Here is a 22,910-nt window from a genome sequence, read left to right as displayed (position 1 = left end):
TGACGACAATGACTGGAGAACCTGGAGAGGCCGGCATCATGACAACTGTGAGGCTTACTAGCGAGAAAGGAGGTCGGGTGTGTCCATAGATGGGAGATTCGGGGATTGTCAAGACAATACAGACATGTTTGCCCAGCGATAATCTTCTACACACGAAGGCGCCCCCATGCCTTGACGATCATTCTTGGTTTCCATCAATAGTCGTAGACCAAGCCTTCACCCGCCGCCATCGTGTCTCGTGGGTCCCTGTCGCAATTGAATGGGGACCGCTTCCTTCTCCGGCCTTCCGCGTCGGCATAGCACGTGCAGGCATGGGCCAACAAAGTTGACGAGGATGTGTCTCCTGATCTAATTTTGTTGGCGGCAACTGCACCTAGAGGTTACTCTATTGGTCCTGAAGCTCTTGCCCGTTCAATGTTGGACGGCTGCTCCACTCAAGCTAACCGCAGCTAACCAAATTCTTCACAACTTCACACTTCCAACAACCATCAGGGCCAAGGAATATCCGACTCGTCATTTCCGGCCCTTTCTCATCACACTACCTACCCGACGCAGAGTCCACATTTTCTCAGACGCCTCGCTCTTCGCGCCTTGCAACCCTGGCAGACCCGGCAAGCCATGTCTTTTCGCGGCCGCTACAAATACCTCCAACAGACGGGTCGTATTATTCTTGGCTCACATCAGGCCGCGGAACAGTACCGAGGGCCCAACGGTCTCGTCTCTTCGGTCTTGAAGGTAGAGTATCTGGACGGCCGCCGGCGGTCCAATCTGGAAGGCACCATGATTCGTGCGTTGACGGACCGTCAATGACAGCCGCGATCAGCACTGTATCCCATGGCAGGTCCTTCGAGAAGGCGTCCACGCCGGCGTTCTTCGACGTCGTCGTCGCATGCGTGGGTGATCATTGAAGTACAATCCAGCCGCTTTCCTCCTCAAGCATGGAAGATCTGTGGAGATGAAGGTAGATCATATGCCAGAGCGCTCCCCAACCCAACCTTGAACCCTTGCAATCGCGTGTGGGTGCAGGATATTACAAAATCCGTCAGGGGGGGTTGAAGCAAACATGCAGCGGACCAGCGTCTTCACCAACCGACCCCTTCCGTAATAACAGCTTTCCTGCAATATGGGCTTGGGCCGAGAGTGATAACAGAGAAAACAGAGGGAAACGGTCGTCGAAGGATACCAGGATCGGAGACGAACAATGCATCGAAAGGACTAGAGTGTGCCCCCAAACATCTCATGTCTTCACTCCTAGGTGTGACTGTCAAACTTCGAGAACATGCATTACATGTGAAGGTGGCCTTCTCAACGGCGCGTCTCTGTACCACCGCCCGGATTATTGCCAAAACGTCCAGAAACGGATGTATCATATGGCACCGGTAATGAGATCAACCACCAAGCGCTGCATAGCCCAGCAAGGCATGGCAGCAAACTTACAAGCAAACAACACCTCACCCACACACCTTCCTCCAAGTTCCAACAGCCAGGCCCCTACCGACTGCAGAACGATCCTTACAATACTCCCACTCTCCCATCCCTCACCCACACAATATGCCACCAACGACACCGCCGGATCCGACAGGCTGGTTCGTGGTCTGCTTGGGGCATGCGCAGTAGATGCAGGAGGGAAATCGTGGCATCTCTGCCACATCCTACATGATTCTTCATCGCCGCCACCTCGCACCGACCCATCTCACCCTCTAGGCTCCCTTTTCCCCCATGCTCGCAACAAGATCCCAAATACGACAACAAGAGACCAACACAATGTTTCACCGTTCCTGCGTCGAGAAAACAGCGTGCCAACAACGTACCCTGAAATAGTCACTCCCTCCTTCCTCTTACGGCACTTTGGTTGCATAAGTGTTGCCCATAATAGTTGTCGAAAATCGCCAAGTAGGCGTGCTTCCCCCCCCCCCCCAAAACAAGCCTCCATGCATCATAGCCTCGTGGTCTCCCTTCATACTGGCCGCCGTGACAACTGGCCAACATCGTTCACCCAGCCCTGCCGCAATGGTCACAAGCAAACATCCCTCTACAAACACGCCGCTCTCCCTATCGCCGGACAGACCGCCCAAACCATCCATCCCGTTCCAAAGATACTCCACGTACGGAACACCGGACGGACCGTCTGGGGATCGGACAAGGCAAAGCTCCCTCCCAACCCGCTTGCAGGATCTCTTCACGGCTCTGTAACACGACAGTCCTGCAGGTCGGTGACAGACGAGTTCGTCCACGAGGCAGGGGCGGCCCACACGCCACCAGCAGACGCTCAACGACGTAGTATGTTTGTCCTGTCATCTCCCTCCAATGTGGCCTCGGAAAAGCGATCTCCTTTGTCCCCCTTTTACCAACCACCAGGCTCTGTCCCGTTTGCACTTTGTAAGTGGACGATGCCCCCCTCCCCCATCATCGAGGGACCGACGCACAAAGGAAACGGAGATGGGAGCCTGTCGGTGTCTGTCCTACGCCCAGCGTCCCGCGTCCCAAGCAAGCGGTTTCCTTTGCGTGCAAGATCCGGTAATGCCATGTTTTCTGTGCGACAACACTGCTACCTGAACCACCCGGATTCGGAAGGCGTCTCTGTCTAGGAGTGGCACCTACTGCATGGTTTTGATTGACTGAGTGATTGTATTTTCTAAGTCTACTACCCCTTGTCCGGGGAATTTCCCATCTCCAGATGACCATCGTAACCCCCCCCGCCATTATCATCATCAACCCCCAACCGCACACCTCTAAATCCCAGAACCCATTGTAAATGCAAGAGAAAGACACACTCGTATATCATGAGCCCTGCAGAAGTTATCGTGTAAAGAAACAGTGGGGGGAATAATGATAATAGTAATAAGCCCATGTTTGACCGCAATCCCGCACCACCACACGCCGTTGGTATCCCTTTTTCTTTCCCATTGTAGCATTTCGCCCCTTGCCCTCCCGGAAAACGTTCCAACTCCTAGTCATCATGTCCTTGTTTCATGTTTCGTGCGTGCCTATTCCCAGTGGCTATGCCGTATCGCATCCCAGATTTCGTAAATGCATATATATTTCCTCGCCCTCGGCCCCCGCCCCCGCCGCGGCGTGTCCTGCGCTTCCCAGACGAGAAAAAACACCCTCGCTCGGAGAAAAGTGTGAACCTGCCCCTGATGCAGGGGAGATGAGAAGTGAAAAGAGTAAACGAACCGTGACAAAGAGAGAAAGAGAGGGAGAATAGAAACAATTCTCTAGAGATCCCGGTGCGCCCCTTTGTTGCTTCGTTTGTTGCCCCCGGGACCCTGTTTGTCCATCCCGTCTGGGGAGAGAGGCCCCTCCCCTCGACCCCGTTTCCCCTTGAGAACTCCACATGAGAAAAGAACGTTTCTTGTCTTGATCATCGTACACGAACGGCGTCTAGGCACACTGTGGTGCGTCGCCGGCATCCTTTTTTGGGTGTTGCCTTTTTGTGTTTTTTTAGTGTCTTCGCCTGCTTGCGTGATTACACACGAAACAAATGCTTGTGATATTTTTGTGTATTCCTGATCTCCTCAGCCGGAGCACGCCCGTCTCCGCTTGCCTTTAGGAGTGTGGTGTAGTGTAGTTGTATAAATCCCCACAACTGTTTAAGTGGGAGAAACCCCAGAAAGCAAAATAAAGGGGAAAGAGTAAGTTTGGATATCATGAGTAGAAGCGAATCAAAAGCCCAGAAACGAAAGAGAAGCAAGAAAAAGAAAAGAGGCTAGAGGCTGGAAAAAGGGGGGCTCAGAGACGACTGTTCTGGATGGCTCGTCTCCTCTTTTTCCGTGCCTCGGCGGCGTCGAGCTGGGCTTGTCTTGCACGACCTGAAGATTCTGGTTAGTCGACGCTCAAGGCAGCATACATTGACGTGGATTGGCCGAGGGGACTCACCGAGCTTCTCGTACTGCCGCTTGTGCTCCTCTGAAACCCACGAGTAGGTGATGGCGCGCTCAGGGTGCATGCCCAGCAGCCCGATCGAGTTGTTCATCTTCTTGCCCTGCTCGCGGACGTCGCACTGGAACGTCTTGGGGTTGTCGTCCTCGTCAAACACGAGCAGGTTGTTGGGGTCCGTGGCGGGGATCTGCTTGTTCTTGCGGTAGTAGACGCCCTGCAGCCCCTGCGGGCCGCGCTTGTGGCCCTTTGCGGCGTCTTCGGGGAACACGGCGGCGTACTTGGCCTCGACCTCCTTCCACGAGAGGTGATGGTCGACGCGGAAGTAGTCGATGAAGTCGACCTGCTGGATCGTGTACTTCACGTTGCACCGGGACCCCGTGGGCGAGCGGCGCGGCCGGCGGGAGGGGCTGCAGGCACCGTTGGAGGTGCGGAGGGCGGTTACCGGTAGCCTGTGCTGGAGGCGGCGGGGCGAAGTGAGGGGGTGGGAGTGGTGGGAGTGAGAGTGGTGATGGTGGTGGTGGGAGGCGCTCAGTGTCGGGGAGGGGAGGGCGTCCGGGTAGGCCATTGGGGGCATTGGGATTCGGTAGGCCGGTGGCGAGGAGAGGTCGAGCCTGGGTTCCGCGAAGGACGAGGTGCCGATGGAGTCGATGCTGCTCCGCCGCGGGCCTGCCCCTGAGATGGAAGAGGAGGAGGACGGGGGAAGGAAGCCCGGGCTAGGGATGAACTCGGGCTCGAGGGGCCGGAGGTCCAGCTCACGCAGGCGCGGGAGCGTGATGATGGGTGCTGTACCACTGCCGCCGTCCTTGGAGAAGGAGAGCCGGGTGCTGACGGAAGGGAGGTCTGGCGACCTGGGTTCAGGCGAGGAGAATTGGGAGTTAGTTGACCTCGTCATGCCTGGAAACCGGGCGTAAGCTTCACATCGTCTTCATCGGATGATGCTTGTGAGGTGTGTGTCCTACCGTCTGACTTGATCGAGGTGAAGCTCTGAGTGGGTGAAGGGAGAGTCGGCGACTTGATGTTGAAGGAGGCCATGGAGGCGAGCGTCGTTGCCACTTCCACTTCGTGACGTTTACCGGGCTTTGGGTCGTTGCTGCTGCTGCTGATGCTGTTACTGAGGGCATCCACATCCATCCTGTCGTCAAAGGTGAATGATGAGAGGCTGGGAAGCACTCTGGGCACCTCGTCGTTGCGGCCCTGGCTGTAGCTCATGGGCGGCGGCAGCCGGTCCATGCCGTGTTGGTGTTCTTGTAAGCTGACGAACATGTTGTGGTGTGATGTTGATGTTTTGAAGAGGCGAGGTGGGAGGATCGAAGATGATCCGAGGAGAGAGATGTCTGATCAGGTTGGAACGTGTTCCAAGCCAAAGGGGCAGAAATGATGCCTGACACCTGCGGAGATCTCTCTTTATTGATGAAGAATTGCTGATGAGGACAGATGTTGATGCGGGAGGGGCGAAGACAGGTGTATGTTGATCGGGGAGTGAAGAGAAACGAGACGAGTCATCGACAACGGGTCAGACCCTGATAGTCAAGTTCCCGTCCGCGATGGATCTCTGTCTCTGTTATATCTCTTTTTCTCGCCTGTCTGGCTGTACAACACAGTCAGGAAAGAAACGAGCCGGGACCCTGGTTTGGGGCAGGGGGGGTTCGAGAGCCAAGAGAGAGTGAGTGTGTGAGTGTGTGTGTGAGAGAGTGAGAGAGAGAAAGCTGGCTAGGTTTGTGTCTATAGCTCCAAGTAAGGGCCAGGGAAATCGGGCTCCGCCTGGAGGCATTCTGACAGCGAAAAGCCGTTTCTTATTTTTCTTCGGTACTAAGGTTGGCTATGTGCAGACGCAGCCAAATGTGTAGATCCATGGCATGCACCTCCTGCAGGTCGCCCAATCTGTCAAGCCTGGGCTGCCCCTCCTCCAGGGTCATGATCCTGGTTCGTCATATGGGGAGAGACCTTTAAGGATAGGCGCTGTGTCTGCGTGTGCTTCTCTTCTTCATCCAATTGTGCAAATGCGTATATACTCACAATAAAAACCACTCTCTCACACACACACACGCCCTCCGATACCAGCCTCACGCCACCGCCTCTGAATGTGATATGCAGCAAGCAAGGTCATGGCCTGTTTGGGAATGATGAGGACGACCCAGGCATGCGAGACTGACGGCGGGAAAGACTATGAGACGGGGGAGAGGCGTGAGGCATCGAAGTAGCGGCGCCCGCAGGCGGGGGTAGCGAGGCTTGCCGGTTCGCAAGGGAGAGTTGAGCGAGTTGTTCCTCAGCCGAAATGAAGGCAGTCCAATGGTCGAGACGACGGTGCATAGAGAGTAATGAAGGGGATAGTGCGGTCTGCAGTGCAGGCAGGCCCCTAAGCGTACTCTGTAGTGTCAGTGTGAGAATGAAAAGGTGATTGTGGTGGGTGCAGGTGGTATTCGGGACCTGCTGCACAGTCGATATTCTCCTCCGGCGACGCTAGTCTTAGATCGTAGCTGCGCGTCACAACCGGTGCGTGAGGTTGTAGTCGCCCGGGGCCCAGCTGCGAGTCCCACTGTCTTCCGGACGTAGCAGAGACGAATAACGAACGATACCGTCTTAATCGGGACACTGGAGGTGTGGGTATAAGGTGGAGATAGACACCCACACAATGCCCCCCAGGGACGTTGCGAGGCCGAGAGACCCCGAGAGAGAAAGAGAGGAGTGTGTGTGCGAAGGTGAGTGAGAGCCGAAGCACTTGAGAGTGAGGCACACACAACCAGGCATGGCACGTATGCTTCTGCTTTGCTTTGTACGACGCTAGGCCTCATTTGCTGTTGGGCTAGCATGAGGCCACGATTGGATCGCCTCAAAAGGCCGCCCCTCCAAGCCGACTCGAAGACGATGGTCAAGACCCGGTTGGGGCATTTGCTTCCCGAGATACTGGAAATGTAATAATAGCTGCCCCGGTCCCATTCCTCCCCCTTTGAAAAACTGGGCAAAAGTGTTTGCTCTGTTTGTCGTGGGCCGAGTTCATTGTCGTTGCGGTTTCATAACGATCATGTAAGGCCTTGCCACTCCCGCAGTTTTCTTTTAGGTGTTTGCGGCATGCTCAACAGCCTCCGCAGCAACAGCCACAGCGTCAAGTCAAAGTCGGTGTGCTTCTGCGATGCAGAACGGACAGAACGGGCTTCCTTCTGGCCACCCGCCCCCACTCACACAGACAGACAGACAGACACACACACACACACACACACACATACCCGCCTCAAATCTCGCAGGAAATGCTCCTCGTAACATCTCAGCTTGTTGTCTGAGATGCATATCTGATTTGAGAGAAACGGGCATCGGTACCCGCTGGTGAGATGGGGTTGGCCACGCGGTAGTCGTTGAGTGCAGCCGCCTTACCGCCGTCGTCTAGGGTCTGGGAAGACGGTTTGTGGGGCCGCCGTCGTACCTATGTAGTCTCGACCACCCACCCGCTCACTCCGCTTAAGGGCTTGCGGGGACCGACTGAAGAGGGTTGCCAAAGCCTGGTTGAAGAGAGAAAGGGAGTGAGGGAGAGAAAGAGAGAGAGAAAGGTCGAAAAGTTGGCAAGATTGGGTACGGTTAGGTTGGCATTGGCCAGGGGGGGCAAAGCAAGGGAGGGGGTGTAGGTATCCAAAGTGCGCGTAACTGTGGTTCAGATGAGCGCATCTAGATCTTCACCATGATTCGAGTTGGTAAGAATAAGAAACACATCGCCGCCGCAGAGTTCGATGGCTAGATGGCGACTGGTGAAGGGACTCTGTCTCAACTGCCTTGGTGGAGAAGCCGCTGCCACCCGACCTCCTCGCCAAACTAAGCCCGTGTAAGCATAATGGCATAACGGTCGTCCTGGGTTAACATGCAGCCTGCCCTGGCCATTCGTCTGCGATTATGTTGCCGGCCAAATGAGCGTCTGGCCAACCAACGAACACCCCCAGGTTTCTTATTCCACGGTCAGAGAGGTACATTTTCCCTGTCTCGTCTCGGCTGGACTCTTCACTAGACTTAATTCAAGCGCGCGGTGTCAATTTCAGGGATCTTTCTCCCTTTTGTCGAAGCCACGCGACGATGCTGGCCGAGTCTGAGATGCAGGGGGTTTCGCCACGACGTATTGCGGCTTTCCTTTTTCTCTTCAGTTGGCTTTACCGCTCAACCGCTCTGGTGAAGTTGCGGCCGCGCCAGGCAAAAGTCAGCATGGCCGGGAAACCTTTGAGTCCCAGCCGATCCATTTGGGACCCTGGCAATTGCTTGGTTCTTGTTGGACCACCTTGAGTTAGTTCGGCCTTGTTGTTGGTGCGTGCCTGTTTTTTGTTGTTGTTGTTTTTTTGCAAACCATGGCATCTGACGGCCGTTGATCGTCTCGCTGCCTTCTCTGCAACGCGAATCGCCCAACGCACTGCACGCCATTGCAGCGTGTCCCTTGACCATAGGATATGCCGCCTCCTCTGGTCGGGCCTGAAGATTGGGTGGTTGCCAATTACTCGGCAGTGTTTGTACTACCCCACGCAGAATGCCTCGACGCCAATCACTTGCTGAAAGCGGGCAGACAAAACCAAGTTGACGGAACGCAGGCCCTCGAGGTGTCGGTCGATGCCATCGCCTCCTCCTTCGTACAAGCTTGAAGCTGAAGGGGAACTGTTTCGAGTCTTCACTGGACCTTCCTCGCACCGGCCGAAAGCCTCTCCAGTTACCCGATTCTGCTCTCTGCAGATGCTCGTGTTAGACTGGCGCCTGTTTTGTGAGCAATAATACCACCTTGGCTCGTTCGCCCTGCATACGTATGGCTGACCGTCTTTACTTTTCTTCCGTTTCCTTTTGGAACCTAATCATGGATCTCGTCAGACCAATGCCCGCATAAAAGATCCGAAACAGACAAGCTCCCGGCTGGGTTGGAAGCGTGATCGGCTGAAGCATGGCGCCCGATTAAGAAGTCGTCCTTGATTAGCCATCGCCTCCGGCCTCGTCGTACACTGAGGACTGTATGTCATCTGTTGCCAGGCGCGTCGCACCCCCCTCCATAATCGCCCTCTTCTGCAACTGGATGAAGGTTGTACTTTCCTTTCCCTGCGACAAGCACATGCGTGCTAGCCACAGTTGCCATCCCCGCGCCGCACACATGTCAAGGCAGATGCTCGAGGCCTGGCCCATGGCAGAGCCTCTCATAAGAAGAACGGTGAGCCCTTTCCGACCCTCCCATCTCCTTCCGACGCATGATTGCCTTCGTCCACCGCTCTTTTGACATAAGTGAGATGATCATGAGCTCCCATGAACTGCAGCTTGGCGAATTGATGGCCTTGCGTAGTTGCGATATGCAAGCTGCCGTGGCCACTGGTAACACGCCCCGTGTAATCCCACGATTCAACGGGAACGCTCTTCGTTGAGCAGCTGAGTCAAGCAATGTGAGCCTACACCGCTAGGGAGGCCGGCTTCGAGACAGGTATCCGAAGATGATGCTAGGGTCTCGGCAAAGACACCAGATGAACGATTCGAAAGATGCATCGCGACCGATCCGACCCCGCGTCGCTGCTAGATCAAAGCTTCTAGGATGAATGTTGTTCAAAGTGAAGCAATGTTCCAACCTTGAACCCGGTAGACATTGAAAGGGTCGAAAGGGGCCGATTGCCAGTCGCCGTTGTCAATCTTCTTTGGAGGGCGGCCAGAATTCCAACTCGATGTCCCGCACTGAGAGAGATTGCCCTGTGGGCACGCCCGTGGCATAGGTATGCCAAGCTCGCTTTCTTCAGCAAAACGTCGTACCAGATCTAGCCCTTATTTCGTTATTTCCCATTGTTCTGTATGCGAATATCCGCTCCCTTGGGGGGGCCTAAGCATGGACCCATCAGTGAGCAAGGCTGAGGAGGTGGTAGCGGGTGCGAAAAAGGATACGGATCCGTGCTGTTGAGCTGCACCGTGATAAGAAATCAGCCGATGCTCGAGGATTCGCCAGTGAGCCCCTCCTTCGGCAGCCAAGCCGTCAAGGGATCGAGCCAGCTAGGAAACGGCAGCAGGCAAGGCGGAGACGCACGATACAAGCACGTCAGTCGTCTTGCATGTGCTCATGACACAGGATAGACATTGAACGCCAGTGATTGCCTTTACGAGATTAGGTTCTTCAGCTGAACGAGCCAATCTGGCTGGGCAAAGATCAGACGGCGGAGGCGCGAAGCTGCTGGGTCATTTCCAGTGCCCGGGTGTCTGCTGGAGGATTGAAGGCATTGAATAAAGAGCAAAGGGTGAGCAGTTGAGGTTGGACGATGGAGCGATGAAATGGTGTGGCAGCTGTGGGACGAAATTGACAGGGGTGCTTCTGTCATGGATTCGGGGCTAGCCGCTGTGGTGACTGGCTCGCAGATTCTATGCTACCCAGGCCGTGCCAGAGACATGCAGATGATGCATCCCGCAGCAGCTAGGCAAGTCTATCCGGCATTAGCTGCCATCGTGTATCGGCCGCAAGGACACGGGTGGTGCGGATCGGTCTCTGGCCAGGTCGGAGAAGCAGGACTTGTCGCAGCCCCAAAAGCCCGCCCGCCCCCCTTCGACCCTTTGAGCGTCCGTCGAGGAATTGACCTCTAGAGAATGGGGCAGGAAAAGAAAAAGCAAATGCAAATGACGAAGGACGCCACCCGGCCAATAATCTTGCCCTCCTAGAGATGGTGATGACCTGCAGCTCTGTGGGGAGACACCTTGTCTGGTTTCACTTTTCCTTCCACAACCACACCGAGTGCTACTCCAGCGTCGGCCTGCGATGAGTTTTCGGCCGTGGAAAAAGACTCATCTCCCGAGAATCTCCTGTAGATGGTTTGGTGTGTCAGCTTTCTTCCGAATACAGCGGCTTGACCCTCTCGGGCGGCGGCGGTGCGAGTGGGCAAAGGAAAAAAAAGGAAAGAAAAGTGGGAGCGTCCCCGGTGGTGGGCGTTCCGCGTTGCAATGGCGGCAAGGGTAATGAAGGGCTGGCCGAGCTGCCCCATTGGTGAGATCGGAGCGCGAGTGCACGCGCGGGTGGGGGCGGGAATTCCATCTTACCATCCCCTCTCTTCTCCTCCGCTCAAAAAGCTGCAATCGCTGTTGAGCTCACAAACCCACCCTCCTCCAACTCCCCGACCATTTCTCCATGAGCTGGTGTCCAGATCTGGCCCTGTTGGTCCCATTGTCAGTTGCGAGGAGTCCCATTTTATGCTGATGACGTAGGGATGCGAATCCTACCTGGTATTCCTGGGGTCTGTGCCGAGGAAGAATGCGCTCTTCTCCGGTACACACTCAGGCCGCAGGTGAAGGCTCGGAAGTCTTCCGCGTCGATACTCTCGGGCATGACGCCGGTAAGGACTCGTCCAAGGGCAATGATTGAGGCGGCATGCGAGCACAAGACGACGGCGCGTTTGCCCTCGGCGTCGCATTGCTCAATGATGGCTTGGACGCCGGCAGCCACACGGTCGTGCAATTGAGCAATGGTCTCGCCGTTGCGGGCGGGAACCACGGCGCTCTGGTACGTGTCATCGAGGTGAGGGAACATGGACTTGAGCACGTCGGACGAGGCCGGAGTCGGGTGCTCAAACGGGGCAGCGCCATACCACTCACAGAGGCCATGCTCGGGGCGGATAGTGACAGCGGCGGCGTTAGCGCCATCGTCCTGTTCCCGGAGGCGGTTGAGGCGTTCCTGCTTGAGGGCGACGAACGGCGCGATGGTCTGCAGGCAGCGGTAGTAGGGGCTGGAATAGACGGCCTCGATTGGAGGGTCGACAGTCAGGAGATGGGCGCCCAGCTCCCTAGCCTGGTCGACGCCGTGAGCTGTCAGTTCCGGATCCGCGGGGATTCCTGTCGGAGATGGAATGGACGCCGTGTAGCTGCCCGTGGAAGGGTCGACAAGCCAGTTGGACCTGAACTAAGGGGCGCCAAGGCTGTTGTCAGTTTTCTTCATCAGACCAACACACGATGCCACCAAACGCCAAGTGTGCAGCATAAAACCCTTGTCCGTTGGTCCACTGTCGATGACTCGAGGGGTGCTGTGGTGTGAATGGGCTGGTCTCGTCTTCCTTGGAGGGGACTTTAGACAGCACCCCCCGTCCGTTGGATCTCATTCTCGCCCTCATTGGTGTCGAGTCTCGGTCTCGGAGATGAAGCCGGATGCGACGACACAATACAGAACAGGGCAGGGGGGGGGACGGGGACTTACTCCATGGCGGGTGATGTAAATTACTTCCAATGACATGTTCGTGACGGGGACAGAGTGTCGCAACCCTAGCTGAATGAGAGAAGGAGGACGAAACGGAGGCCCAGGAAGGGGCAGCAAAAGATGGGTCGGGCGCTGTCGTGTTCGATTTCAGTCGTATGGATTGCGTTGGTTCCTGGATAAGGTGAGGACCGTGAGACGGGGCGCGGTGCGGCGAGGCGAGGCGAGGCGAGGCAGCGAGGGACGGCAAGGCAAGGCAAGGCAAGGTTGCAGTGTTGGCGGTTGTGGTCGTTGTGGTGGTCAGGACGGTGCCCGTAAATTGGGGCGGGATGTGATGAAGAGAAGTTGGCTCGGTCGGGTGTGGCAGCAGGACGAGGATGAGGCGACGTGGGTGCTGCAGGCAGAGAACCGACAACCACGGACCAAAGACCCCTGTGAGGACTGGCTGAAGATGTCGTTCAACTAAGAGTGTCGAGGAAGAGCCCGGGCCAGTTCCCCGTGTGCTCTGTGTTCCCCCAAACCAACGCAGTCACCCTGCCGAGGCAAATAGAACGGCAACAGTGACCTACCGTAACCCAGCAAGCCGGGCATGGGGGCCAGCCGAGGCCAGCCGGGGGCAGGCAAGAGCTGCTGTCAAAAACGGCTGGATGGGTGGCAGTACCTGGGGGATACCTGGCCGGGGGCGGTAGCATCCTGTGCACCGTGATTACGCTACATATACGGATACAGTGGGTGGGCCCACATCCTTCAGCACCTCATGGCATGGCAGCATGGCTTCCGGACATCCTCGGTCACTCCCTCACCCACTCCTTCTCCTCCTCCTCCTCCTCCCCCCTCTCTCCTCCCCCTGTCAGCTATCATCATCCAAGCTCACATCTCACTCGCGTCCTCTCCCCCTACCTTGGTGCCTGTATACGAATGCCTCGAATGGGTGGCGGCCAGCAAACACCACCCACTTCCCAAACCGGGAGTCGATGCTTCGTGGTGTGGGCCAGGCCATTGACCGGGACACTCCAACGGGCAGCATCCGGCAGCGTCAGGTAGTATTCCCACCACCGGTCAAGATCCCCGCCGACCTTGGAGATGCGCAGGTGATCGATCAAGCTGCAGCGCGGCACCGAATGTGACAAGTCCATCCCTCACCGAGTTGCAGCCTAATCCTGCATCCCTAGGTATCCTCTGGGGGATCTGGGCGGCAGTATGGCACACACCTAATATTAGACGTTTCGTCCGCGGCGTCGACGAGACGACCGGGCAATGGCTACTCCAAGGGTACAAAGGCGTCAGAGAAGATATGCAGGCTGCCCGGTTGACAGGGTTCGAATTCTCCGTGACACCTTCGGCTGCTTCCCCCCGGTGCGGCCTGCAGAAATGCAAGCGGATGCAGAAACATAATCATGTCATAAGTCTTCCGTCACGGCTGCCAGAAAAGCAAAGAACAAAGGACTTGCACATTTGACATATAACGCCGCCCTCGGGCAACCAAAGACTGCGGTCGAGCCCGGATCCTTGACAGCCTCGAACCAGCCATCCCTGCCTGTGCCATGCCCTGCTGCCTCCTTCCCGCCGTCTCCCGTCTCATGATTAGTGGTAATTCAACTCCGGATTGGCCCTGAAATTGCACCGGCACCGGCACTCGGGAACCGGGCACTCGACGTGCCTCGTGAACCACTGCCTCGCATGGTCGAGATGCAGCACATGCTCGCACTTTAGACAAAACGTTGGGAAGTTGGCCGCCATCCATACCTCCGGCTCGCCGTTGAGCTCCGGTCGGTCAGATCTCGGAACGCCAACCACCTCCAGGCACACCACGCATCGCGGCAGGTGGCGCCCGCAGTTTGGGCAGCTAATGCCCGCGTTGATGCTGGTCGCCATCAGGGGGTTCCTCGAATCGGGCGCCCCAACCGACGGTCCTGACCCGGTTCCGCCTTGCCCGGCGAGCGTCGTCTCAGCGTCGCAGTACACGCAGCGCAGCGCGATTTGACGAGATGGCGGCTTGATCGTGGGGCGCCCTCCACGCTTGCTTTTCTTTGTGCTTTCCACCTCAAACTTGGTCCTTTGGAGGAAGGCCTTGTGCCGTTGCAGGTACCTCCTGTAGGCGTTCCTCCACGCGAGGCACCGGTAATCGTCAATGTAACGTGGCGCGCATATCGATGTGACCAGCGTCGCCGTCTGGAAGTCGTTGAACTTCTCAACGTATTTGGCAAAGATGTCCACCAGCTTGTCCGTGATCCCCGTGAGAACGATGCCCTCAATGTCCCCGGTCTCCACTGCCATGGCAACTTGCTCGTTGAGCCACTTGGTGAGCTGCTCGTCGTCAAAGTTCCGTACCGCAACGTAGGCCCGATCCGACAGGGGCAACGACTTTTGGTTGGCGATGGCGAACCAGTCTCCCGTGGCGATCAACGACGAAATCGCCCGGAGGTAAGGATCCGTCTTCGAAGCAACGGCTTCGTCGAAATCGAGCTGCTCCTTGCTAAGGTGCTTGTCGCTCCTTCCGATGAGCTGCAACGCCAACGAGACGAACAGCAGCTCTGGATGCGTAACGCTCGCCGTCTTGAGTATTTGGATTGCCTCCCGCGTGTCGCCTTTGAAGAGAGCCCGCGCTGCTGCCATTGTATGTGCCGTCGTTGGGTAGTCTTGACTAGGATCATGTGCCGCTGCCCCCTGGCTTCATGCGCGGCAGTGTCTCCCCAACCGCAGATGTCCAGGCACAGTTGCCTGTGGAATGGTTTCTTGGTCTGGATGCCTTCGTACTTTGGCAGTCGCCGCTTTTTGCAGATGCTCCCAATGCATTTTTCCCACAGGGTTGTCTCTGGGATCGGCGACGCTTCTGGAAGCCTCGATGAGGGCTTTCGACCTGCAGTGGCGGTCAGTCACAATCCGTAGTAGGGAGCCACATTCTACGAACCTAGGTCATCGGTCCAAATGGTACAGACTCCCATGTAGCTGAGGTCGAGGGGCGACAGTTTCATGCCTCCGTCCAAGGCAGCGTCTTCCGCGTCTGCCCTTGGTTAGCGACTACATCAATCAATCATCCGAGACACTTACCAGCAATCCAATCCCACACATAGCGCAGCCACGGATCATCAGATACGACAACGCGGTTGACGTTGCAGTCAAAAAGGTACTTCTCTTTGGCGCGGAGAAGCATGACATGGTCGAGGAGACACTGAGCTTCAGTCGACAAGTCTGGGGCTTTCAGCGGTAGCGAAAGAAGAGACTCGTGCATATGACGACAAGAAACCGGTCCATCTCTGGATATAGACAACTGGGCGAGTGAGCTGATAGACTCCTCCATGACCGAGCTCTCGGCCCCGTTCGTCTCGGATTTTTTGGCTTTCTCCTTGAGCTCCGACCTCAAAGCTCGCATCCTCTCCGCAGTTGACTTGGATTTGTCAAGTGCCGGTGCGGCCTTATCCGCATTGTCGGCCAGCTTTCCGTTGAGTTCAGAGACCGAGAACTTGGACTGCAGTATCTTATCCACGATAGACTGGACATCAGCCTTGTTGGGCCCGAATATGGGAATATCTGAGAGCGCTTCCTCCACATACAGCGGGCCAAGCATGTCGGAGGACTGTGACTGCTCAAACTCCATTATGCCGCGATAGGCAGCTCCTTCTACGCAAAGTTAGAAGTTGGTCCGACAAGTGAGCTCACCCACATACCTTCGAGCCCCGATGGGGTGGCTGCCATGGCGTTAGCTTGTACAGGTAGTCGGAAGTATACGATGGCTGCTCGAGAATTTCAAAGGTTCCGTTGGCGCGTAGGATCACGAGTCGAGGTTGCAGCACCGGCGAATCCAGCGTCACCCAGTCAAAAGACACGATCCGGTCGTTCTTCCGGCCAATATCGCCGTATTGAACATCCATGTCGTGAGATTTGTGCACCTCCAACAGCTCCGGACTACCCTCCAGAGACGCGCCACTATGTGTAATCTCCTTGTTCGTTTCCAGGACCTTCAGCTGACCAGATCGAGACAACACGGCCAGAAGCCCGCGACGGTCCCGGCAGTAGCGCAGGGAGCGGACGATGGAGTGCTTGCTTTCGCTCAGGGACGGATCGTCGTCCATCTCAACCACCCGGTCAAGTCTCAAGGCGCCGCCCCACGGCAGATCGTCCTCTTCTAGTGCGCTCAAGTAGGATGGCGAAGCGACCGGTCGGGATGTCGCTCGCCTGTCCCAGATCATGATGCCAGGCTGGTCTAGCGCCGACGATGCGAAGTAGTTCTGGTCAGCGTAGTCGATGGCCAGGTTGTTGTTACATTTGGTCTGGAACGTGGAGACAACACTGCCGGGTTCTTTTGCATGAGATATGTCAGCCACAAGTCAAAGTTGACGCGGCCATGGGCAACTACCTCTTAAATCGTGAATGCGCAGGCCCTGAGCCTTGATTCCAACCACCAGGGTCTTTGGGTTATCCTCAAAGAACTTGACGCTCGACACCGACACACTAGGTTCCAGTCGATAGGCCGGGTCCGCAAAAGCCTGTAGGTCTTTGGGAAACCCTTTGGCTGTCTTGTTCATCGTTGATAGCCGGTTGACGTCCCAAATGTGAAGGCACTGGTCCATGCGCACCCGGTCCAAGCCGACCGCGAGAAGGCCCTCGGTGCTGAATGCCACTGCTTGACACGTTCTCGTCATTTTAAGATTCAACTCGATGTAAGCGTTGGAGTTGTCGTCCATCCTCAGCAGATTGACGACACCGGTCTGGGTGCCAACGGCCAGCAGGCCAGGTACCGTCGGCGACCAGTCATACGTAGTAAGGGTGGGGAAGTCATCGTGTTTCGATAGCCTCTTGTAGTCGAACCGGCTCCTCTGCGCGAGCCCGCTGGCTTCGTATAGCTGCACGACGCGATGCTGGAGGTTGATGTGGATGAAGCTATCGCAGCCGGGAATCTGCGACCACTTGATCAGTCCAGGCTCCGGGCGGTCCATGGCGGCCGCGCGCGCCTGAACTTTGGATTAATATCGCGATTGAATTTCCCGGGAAGTCGAGTCGAATCGAGAGTCCGCGCCAACGACTCAAGTTCGAAACGACGCTCAATCGCTTCTTGGTGTCTGAGTTGAGTGGGTGAGATGCGCCTGATGGTGGGACCTAGTGTAAGCAGGCCAAGTGTGGCAAAACTCCAAGACACTCTCGATTTACAACGTGTCGCCGGAACGCCTAGCTCAACTCTTTCCAAAGTTATTTGCTCAGTGCAAGTCGGCGCAAATGATTGCTGGCGTCAGTCGGGTACCTCAAATCACTGAGCTTCGCGACCAGGTCAGTGAGCCGTTGTAATTGGAGTCTGTCATTGGTCTAGGCGGGCCGCCCGCAGCGCTAGTCCCAAATGGCCCGATAAGGATCTTCGGGTGGGGTCGGCAGCCTCCAGGCTACCGATAACGATCCAAATTTTTGAAAGGCAGAATCCGCGAAACCATCGTCGGCTTTCATCTCGTGCACCCAACCCGCCGCACCAAAGCCCACATCGCAACCAAAACACGGCGCGTCTAGGCACAGTCACAAGAGCCATGGGCACAAAACGAGGACACTCCGAGTTTGACTCGGAAGGCGCACAGCTGGACGATCAACGCAGCAATTCCCCGGGCTCGGAAAACGGGCAGCACGACAACAAGAGATTCAAGGCCACCAGGAAGAAGCACAGGGCGAAGGAGGGCACGACGAACTGGAACAAGACCCGCGCAAGAGCCATCAGGAGACTTCTGCAGAGCGGCAAGGAGCTGCCCGCCACGAAGCGCAATGAACTGGAACAGGAGCTGGAGGCGCTGCAGGAGAGGGTCGAGGAGCACGACTTCAAGAAGAGGCGGAGCAACATGATCCAGAAGTACCACATGGTTCGGTTCTTTGGTACGTCAGACTCGTTACGCCATGCTATGTTTGTGCCTTTGGGATGCATTCGACTAACTGACTGCGATCATCAGAACGGAAAAAGGCAGAGAGACTCCTGAAGCAACTGCGCAAGAAGCTCCACCAAACCGAAGACCCCGAAGAGAAGAAGCGCCTCGAGGCCGAGGCCCACGTAGCCGAAGTCGATGTCGCTTACGCCCGCTTCTTCCCTCTGATGGAACGCTACGAGAGTCTGTACCCCAACAAGGACAAGAACGCCGAGGAGGGGGGCAGAAGGAGGAGGAGGAAGAGGACAAGCCCGAGGCCGACGCAAAGCCGTTCAAGCAGCCCAAAGCCCTGCGGGCGCTCCACGCCGAACGGCCAAAGATGTGGGCCACCGTCGAGAGGGTCCTGCCAGAGGGCGAAGCGGCGCTGTACAGGCTGCGCGACCGCAAGTCGCCGGCGGACGCGGCTCCGCACCAGAGACAGCCTCTGCCGCAGCGGAAGCAGCGGCCGGAGCGGGTCAAGGAGGAGGACCCGTGGCTGGCGCGGTCAAAGAAGACGTGGAACGACGCGAAGACGAAGGATCCCAAGCAGCCGATGAACAGAAGGGAGCGCAGAGCGCAGGAGAGGAAGGCCCCGATGAAGGTGGACGAAGAGGACGATGGCACGGGCTTCTTTGAGTAAGACTGGGACTAGGGGAACTCGCACAAGAAACATGGGCGTGGTGTTGAGCGTTTCGGTTGTCATTTGTATACCCCCTAAAAGTTTTGCGGGATAGCCGTCAATGGAACAACAGTCGATGATGATTCATCTCAAAAGACCCGTCAACAGCAGAGTTCGGAATCCATGCGGTTCTGTACGTACCTCACCAGCACCCCTCATGGCAGGGTGTAAGGGGTGCAAGTCGTCCGATGTGACCACCAGTCCAACGACAGTCGCCGTCTCCTTTATCAAATTCAAGTAACCTCGAACAACCTGCCTATAAAAAGGCGATCCGCAACTGTCCAGTAGCTTTAGTCTACATTCCAACGTGCAGAGGAGAATATGCGCGAAGGCGTCATCAGGCAAGGCCCGCGGCCTCTCGCATGAGCCTCGGCCAGCGAGGCGTTTTGAGGGAAAGTAACCCCACCAGCAGTTACACCTCTCAGTCTTCTCGAGCAGCCTTTACACTGCCAACACAGTTTACTCAAGAAGCCAGCGTGCCTTCCTTCAATAGATCGTTTTCGACACACGCACTTCTTTTTAACCCAATGCCGATGTTCTTCTCACGCCTGCTCACTCTGCTGCGTAGCGATTGATACTTCTCTCACATCACCCGCCGCCCCAATTAGGCGCAAGGAGCCCCCGATCGACCATGTCCGCCCCATCGCCCAACGGCACGCCTGCCCAGCGCGTAGACTGGACGGCCCTCAAGTCGTACATCGCCGAGAAGGAACGATTCGAGGCGGAAAACGGCCACCCCGCTCCGCTCAGCGAGACGGAGCTCTCGGCCATCGCCGTCCTCCTCCGCCCGGCCCCGCGATCGGACCCGGAGCTCGGGAGCAAGAACTGGCTCGGCCTGCTGAACCGTACGTATCGGCACACCCCCCGTTTTCCCGCGATGGTGTAGCCAATCGAGCCCTCGGCTAACACAGGGCTTCCCTCCCCGATTACAGATTTCCAACAGGTTAGGAGCCAAAAGGTCACATTCACAGACGTGTGCCGCGAGTACCCCCGTCTCGGGAAGGCCCCGGACCTGCGCTGGGCATGCACGGCAACCTTTGCCAGCACCGGCGACATCTTTCCGCAGCCTGGCTACGGCGTGGGCACCGACGCCGGCGCGAGCATGCCGGACTTCCAGAGGAAGCAGGACGCGAAACAGTACGCCGCCAGGGCGGCTTGCGAGTGGCTCATCGCCAACGGCCAGATGCTGCCCTCGGGTGATCTACCAAAGCAGCCCAAGCCCTTCGCGCCAGCCGCCTCAGCCGCCATTGCTTTTGCTTCCCCGCTGGGCTCTGTTCTTCCTTCCAAGAGGTCACCGCCTAGCTCCCCTTCGGCCGGGGCCAGCGGTTCCTCGACAGCAGCAGCAAGGAAGAGGCAGGACACTCTACCCGCCAGGGCTTCCTCCTCCTCGCCTCCTCACCTCCCAAACAGCAGCGCTGGCGGGATCAGCGCGCCCAACGTTGCAAAGGAACCCTCAGTCGTAGGCAAGATAGCACCCTCTCCCCCAACACTAGCGTCCGACTCGGTTTCCTCCTCCGCGACAACATCCACAGCAAGCACCCCCTCGGCCAATGCCGGCGTCTCCATTGCCGAAAGTCCCCCAGCCGCCTCCAACCCCTCAGAACCCTCAATGTCCCAGAGGGTTCGCGAGCTCTGCGCCCGCCTAAAGTACCCGGTTCCTCACTACAAGCTCACCGAAGACACAACAATAGCCGGGGGCGACTTCTGGAACGGCCATGCGGACTTCAGCAACGACCTGCGCGTACCGGATGACCTGGGCACCGTCTACAAGGTCCTGACGAAGAAGGCGACCAAGGATCGCATGTGCGCGGACATTCTGGCGTGGCTGCTCCACGAGCAGGAGAAGAGGGATAGGGTGGCCAAGGAGGCGCTGGCGGGGAAAGGGAGATGATGTGGTCTATAGGGCGTTGACTTTGGCGCCTGGGGGTCTGGGATTGATGCTTGGGAGCTGGGTGTTCTTTGGGGGCTTTCTTTTGGTCCGGTGAGGGCTAGTATGCTAATAGGGTTTGCAATGATAAAACTTCTCATGAACATGCTTGCCATCTTTTCCATCCGGAATATGCTACAACTACAGGGATTGCTACTCCGAAAGAGTTAAACAAGACGGTCGCTGGATGGAAGCCAGGAAACGGTCGTGGATGTCCGTTCTCACATTGTTGTTGCATGGCAGCTCCCCTGAACCATGGGCCTGGAGGAAATAGGCAGCACATGCAGACATCACAACTTGTCAGAAACGTCTCTCAAGGCGAGCATCTCTTTGATACTCCCCTCACGCCTTCCCGCCCCTTCTCCCACCACGACCGCCCCGCCCCTTGCCCGGCGGCGCCCTCATCTTCAACCCCTCGGGCAACTCCCCAACCTTCTCCCCGTCCCTCCAGAGCACACCCACCCCCGCCGTCTCGTCCCTCGCGCAAACCTCCCGGAACAGCCTCGTCGGGACCCTCCCCTCCTCGTCCCCCTCCGTCAGCACGACCCCGTTCTCGCTGACCCACCACTTCATCCCCTCGTCCCTCAGCGCCCTCTCGACGTCGACATACACCAGCACCTCGGCGTCCTTCCTCATGCCGCTCACGACGCCCTTGTCGTCCCCCGGCAGCCCCGTCGCGAAGTGAACGTGGTTCCGCCCCATCCTCTTCAGCCCGCCCGACTCTTCAATGGCCTTCCAGAACGCAAAGTACGTCCCGTGCACCACGACCTCGGGCACGTTGCCCGCCTCCAAGGTGATGGGCGTCAAAAGGGACGCGGAGTCGAGTTTGATGCTGTGGCCCTGGTTCGCGCGGATCAGCCAGTGCGAGGGCTCCGTCGAGGTCTCGTCCAGCGAGGGGTTCGTCGCGGCGTTGGGCTTGAGGGCGAAGCGCTGCTTGTCCGACGTGGTGACGGCGGCTTGGATGTCGGAAAAGGCTACCTGCAGGGATCGGATAGGACCGTAGGCCAGCTGTGGTGTTGTTAGCAGCCGTGTCGCTCTAGAGTTGTGTAGCTCATATGAGAGTGAGTATAAGAGAGGGTAATCCTCTACCCAGGCTCATCTCCTCTCCCGGCCAGGTCATCGCATGGAATGTTGGACACTCGTTCTCAGCTCACATCCCGTGTCAACCAACCCAGGGATGAGCATCAACCTGATTCAAGTAGAGATCCAAACTCACCACCTTGTCCAACGGCGCGTACCCGCCCTCATCAAGCTTCACTCCGGCGTTCTCAGCCTGGTGTCTCAAAAGCCTCGAAAGCGCCTTAGAAACCAACACCTCCCTCGGCTGTCCCCCACCGCCTCCCCCTCGTCCGCCACCCTTCCCGCCTCTACGTTCTCCCCTCTTCTGCGTCTTATCCTCAACCGCGGTCGCGGCCTCAACGGACTGATCGGCCATCTTGTCTCGTTTCGCGATAGACGAAGCCTGATGATGTGGAAATACCGAAAATGATCGGATTCGCTGCGCCGGCCAGAGTGATGAGAGATGCCGGGTAAGAAACGTCTCCTGCGCCGGGCTTCGCCTAGTTGCTGGCAGTAGCGGAGTGGCGTGCGTAACGTGTAAGTTTTGATACGGTGGTTTTCTGACCCGGTCAGGCGGGGAAGTTTTATATCGCTTCAAAATACAAGCAATGCCGGATTTCATGTGGTGAGTTTACAAGTATGGTGAGAGGACGCAGGCTGCAGCGATCCGTGGCCGTGTGAAGTCGGAGTTAGGTTGGGCTCAGGCCCGCCGAAAATTCTCGACTCGGTCAGTGGCTCTCTCAAACCAAAAAAACACCCCCTCTCAGCTGTCAACCTCACTCGCCGATGAGTCAAAATGGGCATGCTAGGAAACCGAACACGCACACATACAACCTGGCTTCGAGCTCCTTACTCAATCTCGCACAGAGCTTTTGAATCTCGGGACAGAGCGCTTGGCGATCGTGGGATGTCAACTGGCTAACAAACTTTGGCAAAAGTCAATTGTCGCGTCCGACCGCACACACTCTTCTCTTTAGTGAGCTCATAACCCTCATTTCATTTTGCAGACAAGCTAGCTAGCTAGGCCTACTCCATCCGATTCAATGGTCACATCAGAGGACCAGGAACATGATTGACAAAATTCGTCAGAGGCAATCCCAGGCCTCTGCCTATAACCTTTTCATTGACTGTTCGATATACAAATGCTCCAGCCTTCCCTAGTGCAGGCGAGTCCCACAAACCAATCGGCCGTCCGTCATCGATTGTCATACAAGTACAGAGTAACCGCTGCCGAACCCATGCGGTTGAAACATATGCCAAACAAGAATGACGCCCGCGTAAGAAAAGACATCTATGATACATTCATCCATGTGATTGTGATTCGTTAAGACG

At 56.9% G+C, this 22,910-nt stretch overlaps 7 protein-coding genes across 7 annotated transcripts; 2 read left to right on the top strand and 5 right to left on the bottom strand.

The window, feature by feature from the left end:
- Nucleotides 1-3,732: 3,732 nt before the first annotated feature.
- ColSpa_04184 (uncharacterized protein) lies at nucleotides 3,733-5,145 on the bottom strand (the record flags this gene model as incomplete). Its single annotated transcript, XM_049270396.1, has 3 exons — nucleotides 3,733-3,812; nucleotides 3,880-4,722; nucleotides 4,842-5,145. 3 exons carry the CDS (start codon nucleotides 5,143-5,145, stop codon nucleotides 3,733-3,735), a joined length of 1,227 nt encoding a protein of 408 aa, XP_049126353.1.
- A 5,896-nt stretch (nucleotides 5,146-11,041) lies between these two features.
- On the bottom strand, nucleotides 11,042-11,957 carry ColSpa_04183 (transcription factor tau subunit sfc1; the record flags this gene model as incomplete). Its single annotated transcript, XM_049270395.1, has 2 exons — nucleotides 11,042-11,749; nucleotides 11,799-11,957. The coding sequence occupies 2 exons, from the start codon at nucleotides 11,955-11,957 to the stop codon at nucleotides 11,042-11,044; spliced, it is 867 nt and encodes a 288-aa protein (XP_049126352.1).
- A 1,664-nt stretch (nucleotides 11,958-13,621) lies between these two features.
- On the bottom strand, nucleotides 13,622-14,653 carry ColSpa_04182 (sensitive to high expression protein 9, mitochondrial; the record flags this gene model as incomplete). Its single annotated transcript, XM_049270394.1, has 1 exon — nucleotides 13,622-14,653. The coding sequence occupies one exon, from the start codon at nucleotides 14,651-14,653 to the stop codon at nucleotides 13,622-13,624; it is 1,032 nt and encodes a 343-aa protein (XP_049126351.1).
- A 981-nt stretch (nucleotides 14,654-15,634) lies between these two features.
- On the bottom strand, nucleotides 15,635-16,974 carry ColSpa_04181 (GATOR complex protein MIOS; the record flags this gene model as incomplete). The annotated part of the gene is made up of 3 exons (XM_049270393.1): nucleotides 15,635-15,658; nucleotides 15,706-16,337; nucleotides 16,395-16,974. 3 exons carry the CDS (start codon nucleotides 16,972-16,974, stop codon nucleotides 15,635-15,637), a joined length of 1,236 nt encoding a protein of 411 aa, XP_049126350.1.
- Nucleotides 16,975-17,550: 576 nt separating this feature from the next.
- ColSpa_04180 (rRNA-processing protein FCF1) lies at nucleotides 17,551-18,553 on the top strand (the record flags this gene model as incomplete). The annotated part of the gene is given in 3 exon segments (XM_049270392.1): nucleotides 17,551-17,887; nucleotides 17,962-18,117; nucleotides 18,135-18,553. The coding sequence occupies 3 exon segments, from the start codon at nucleotides 17,551-17,553 to the stop codon at nucleotides 18,551-18,553; spliced, it is 912 nt and encodes a 303-aa protein (XP_049126349.1).
- Nucleotides 18,554-19,223: 670 nt separating this feature from the next.
- ColSpa_04179 (uncharacterized protein) lies at nucleotides 19,224-20,483 on the top strand (the record flags this gene model as incomplete). Its single annotated transcript, XM_049270391.1, has 2 exons — nucleotides 19,224-19,437; nucleotides 19,525-20,483. 2 exons carry the CDS (start codon nucleotides 19,224-19,226, stop codon nucleotides 20,481-20,483), a joined length of 1,173 nt encoding a protein of 390 aa, XP_049126348.1.
- Nucleotides 20,484-20,861: 378 nt separating this feature from the next.
- Nucleotides 20,862-21,954, bottom strand: ColSpa_04178 (tRNA A64-2'-O-ribosylphosphate transferase; the record flags this gene model as incomplete). The annotated part of the gene is made up of 2 exons (XM_049270390.1): nucleotides 20,862-21,527; nucleotides 21,736-21,954. The coding sequence occupies 2 exons, from the start codon at nucleotides 21,952-21,954 to the stop codon at nucleotides 20,862-20,864; spliced, it is 885 nt and encodes a 294-aa protein (XP_049126347.1).
- Between the last annotated feature and the right edge of the window lie 956 nt (nucleotides 21,955-22,910).

Source organism: Colletotrichum spaethianum (genome assembly GCF_022836535.1).
Source record: "Colletotrichum spaethianum MAFF 239500 DNA, contig08, whole genome shotgun sequence".
Lineage (NCBI taxonomy): Eukaryota > Fungi > Ascomycota > Sordariomycetes > Glomerellales > Glomerellaceae > Colletotrichum > Colletotrichum spaethianum.
This window is presented reverse-complemented; position numbering and strand designations above follow the sequence as displayed.